At 40.8% G+C, this 3,109-nt stretch overlaps 1 protein-coding gene across 1 annotated transcript in view; it reads right to left on the bottom strand.

Annotated features, from left to right (window-relative positions):
* The window catches only part of LOC104623633 (arylsulfatase B-like), a gene marked incomplete at its 5' end in the record, with an annotated part of 32,509 nt that extends 29,938 nt beyond the window's left edge, over positions 1 to 2,571 (bottom strand). The window contains one exon of the mRNA XM_010290779.1: positions 2,328 to 2,571. Coding sequence (XP_010289081.1) covers positions 2,328 to 2,571 — 244 coding nt within the window. The remainder of the gene's footprint in view (positions 1 to 2,327) is intronic.
* Positions 2,572 to 3,109: the final 538 nt, after the last annotated feature.

Genomic DNA, 3,109 nt, shown 5'->3' with positions numbered 1-3,109 from the left:
TGAAGTAACTTGATCTGAGAAGATCAGTCCATGACGAGGAACACCTGGTTGAAACTGAACCTGAATTAGGCAGGAATTCTGCTGGTCGCTGAAGGAAAGGTCTACAGTTTAGTAGCACCCCAGGATCTTGCTGATGCTAAGTTTTCCCACAGTAACATCAGCATGTAAAACATTTTACTGTCTCTGGCTGGACAGGAGTCTCCATTCCTTCCTGGCAGTTAATGGTCCCTGGCCTCAATTATAAACATCCTTACCTTGTTCTGCTTGGAAGAGAGCCAGACAGTACACCTGGGCACAAGGCCATGAGCTCTCTGCAAAGTCCAGCTAGTACAGAAAACTACCCCATACCTCCTCAGAAACAGGGGCAGCACTAAAAAAGAAATAAAGCTTAGCAGTTTCAAAACAGGCAATCCTACTAAACGTACAAACAAAACGGTTCTGAACTCAAGATATGGGGTTTGCGGGGGGGGGCTTGGTGGTTTTTTGTTTGTTTGTTTGTTTTGGTGGGTATTTTTTTACTTCAAGGTCTATGTAGGGCTAACCAGAGATGGGTAGATGGGTTCAACTCTGCCTGCTCTAACTCTCAATTTCTCACCTCAACCCCTAACCCAAACACTCGCTGCTCACGCTTGTTTAGGAACGAACTCCTGTAACTTACAGTCTAGGATACTAAGATAAAAAAATAAATCGGTGTCTATCATAATGCACTGTGTAGAAAATTCCAGAAAAATAGCTACGTTTCTCCTGCAAGCTGGGGTGGGAACCCTCAGAAGGGGAGAAAAGGTTGTAACACACATAATATTATATTGTCTGGCTGCTATAAGACCGAACAAAGAGTATCAAAAGAAACAAAACAAAAATTCTCAGAGGAACAGCATATAGGAAATAGAATTGCTCATTCTTTTATTCTACTTTAGCAGTATTAAAGTTTCTGTCCTAAATGATTTTATGCAAATTAAAACTATATTCAAAGACCAACTAAAATAAACATAATTTCTAAGAACATAGACAATAGGATTTAGCCCCATCAATGAATACATTACATGCATTACACAGAAGAGGGAGAAACAAAGGAATATAAGCCAATGTCACCATGCAATTTTTGCAAAACTAAGGGTTGGTCACAGAAGTTTAAAATTCTGCAGAAACTCGGGTTTTAAGAACTTTGTAATCCATGTATAAAAGAACATTAGAATAAAAGAAAATCTTTGAAAGATGAAGGACTGGCTGAATGTAAGTCTTGCCTGAAGATACCACAAAGGAGCAATACCAGAGTTTCTTCTGATAGTTTGTTCCAGTGAAAAAATCACCTTTACCAGTTAACGCCCATCTCATTTATTCTTTTACATTCTATCCTACACTGCTGAGCCCAACACACCAGTAACAAGCAAATATTCAGATGTGCCCAGAGCCCCCAGCATTCAGCATTTGTGATACCATTTTTATTATTCTTTTCCAGAGGAAAAATGTATCGGACTTTAGTAATTTTTCTTTTAATGCACAGCAGACTCCCCATTACCTGAACTAAAGGGGTTTGGGATACCCCAGTTAATCCAGACAGCATGACAGGATGCACAGAGTCAAAGAGGGCCCAGTAAAAGTCATTCGCTTTGTCCCAGTGCCAACCCAGCTGGAGCTAAGCTGCCTCGTTTTTCCAGCCATCTAAGCATGTCTGCACTGCACTCCTGAGGGCTTCAGCTTGCTTAAATCAGCCACAACATCACGACCTCTCAGGAACCAAGTCAGGTCTACTTTTGTACTCAAGTTCACAGGCTTCCTGAGACACTGGACGGGCATGATGTGGCCTTATTCAAATGGTTACACTTGGAGCTAGCCTGACAGGTCCAGCACGGAGCTAACACACCATCGAAGTGGAATCCGTGCTCAGTGAGTTTAACGTCTCCCTAAATTTCCCACATGTTCAATTCCAGACAAATACTGCAGAGACACCCAACTGGCTCTGAAGAGAGCAGGGCTGGGTCCACAAAATTTACTAACTTGTACTCCGTGCTGTGAAAAATCAGTTAATGTACTTCTGGACCACAGAGCGTTCTTGAAAAAGTGTTCCATGTTTGTGCATTGCTGTGTCCACACTGCTAAATTCAACATACCAAGTTAAAGCTGTATGGTTTTGCACCTGTGAACAGGATTAATTTGCAACCTGGATAATTCTCTCATGGATAGCAAAGTTAACTACACTTACATCTTCCCTTTATTTAGGGAAATGGACATGTAATATTCCCCTCCCGGTTCCAGCTCTGTTCTCTGGGCTGATTAAATTCTTCTCATACCAGAATGCTGACTCGGTGATTTGACATGCAAGTTACCTGATAGCTTTCCAAACATCAAAGCCATCCAAAGGCTTAGTACCATTGGTTTGTCCTCCAGCAAGGTGCACCAGCGTTGGCAGCCAGTCAGAGATATGGATGAGTTCATGGCTTTCTACACCTTTTTGTTTCAGTAAAGGACTTGCAACAAAGCCTACTCCTCTCACTCCTCCTTCCCAGAGGGTCCATTTTCTTCCTCTCAGTGGCCAGTTATTCCCACCTGCCAAAGTCTGTCCTCCATTATCTGGAAAACAAGTAATTAAAAGCAATTATTTGTAACAAAGAAAAAGAACAATCCTCCCCACAACATTTATTTATCCATTTGAAAAAATATTTCCACAATATAGGCATGTCATGCAAGTACTTGCATAGTGCTGTGAAGTGTTCATACAATATGTCACATGTTCAGAGAATGTCACAAACCTAAGTTAATCCTTGCCAGAGTCTTACCAATTACTACAATGAAAAGTTATTGCTAGGCAGAAATAATACCATACTACAAGCCAATGACTTAGAAAGACTTTGTTAAGAGCAACTTCTGACATGATTCTAAATATCATTAGACATCCAAAGCTTCCAGCATCAAGACTTCAAAAATTTAGTTCCAACTACTTTAAAGACCACAAGAAGACTTCCTATCGATGCCATCACTAGTACTCAGAATACACTGTTTTCCAAAGCAGTATGTTATACTTAAAGCAGAAACTGTTATGCCAGTGTCAGAACAACACCCATACTCCTAGTTTAGAATGATTTTTTTCCTAGATTTTGAGGCAGCCACA

This window comes from Phaethon lepturus, unplaced genomic scaffold (genome assembly GCF_000687285.1).
Source record: "Phaethon lepturus isolate BGI_N335 unplaced genomic scaffold, ASM68728v1 scaffold10317, whole genome shotgun sequence".
Taxonomy (NCBI): domain Eukaryota; kingdom Metazoa; phylum Chordata; class Aves; order Phaethontiformes; family Phaethontidae; genus Phaethon; species Phaethon lepturus.
Note: the sequence above shows the minus strand (reverse complement) of the source record. Positions and strands in the feature narration are given on the sequence as shown.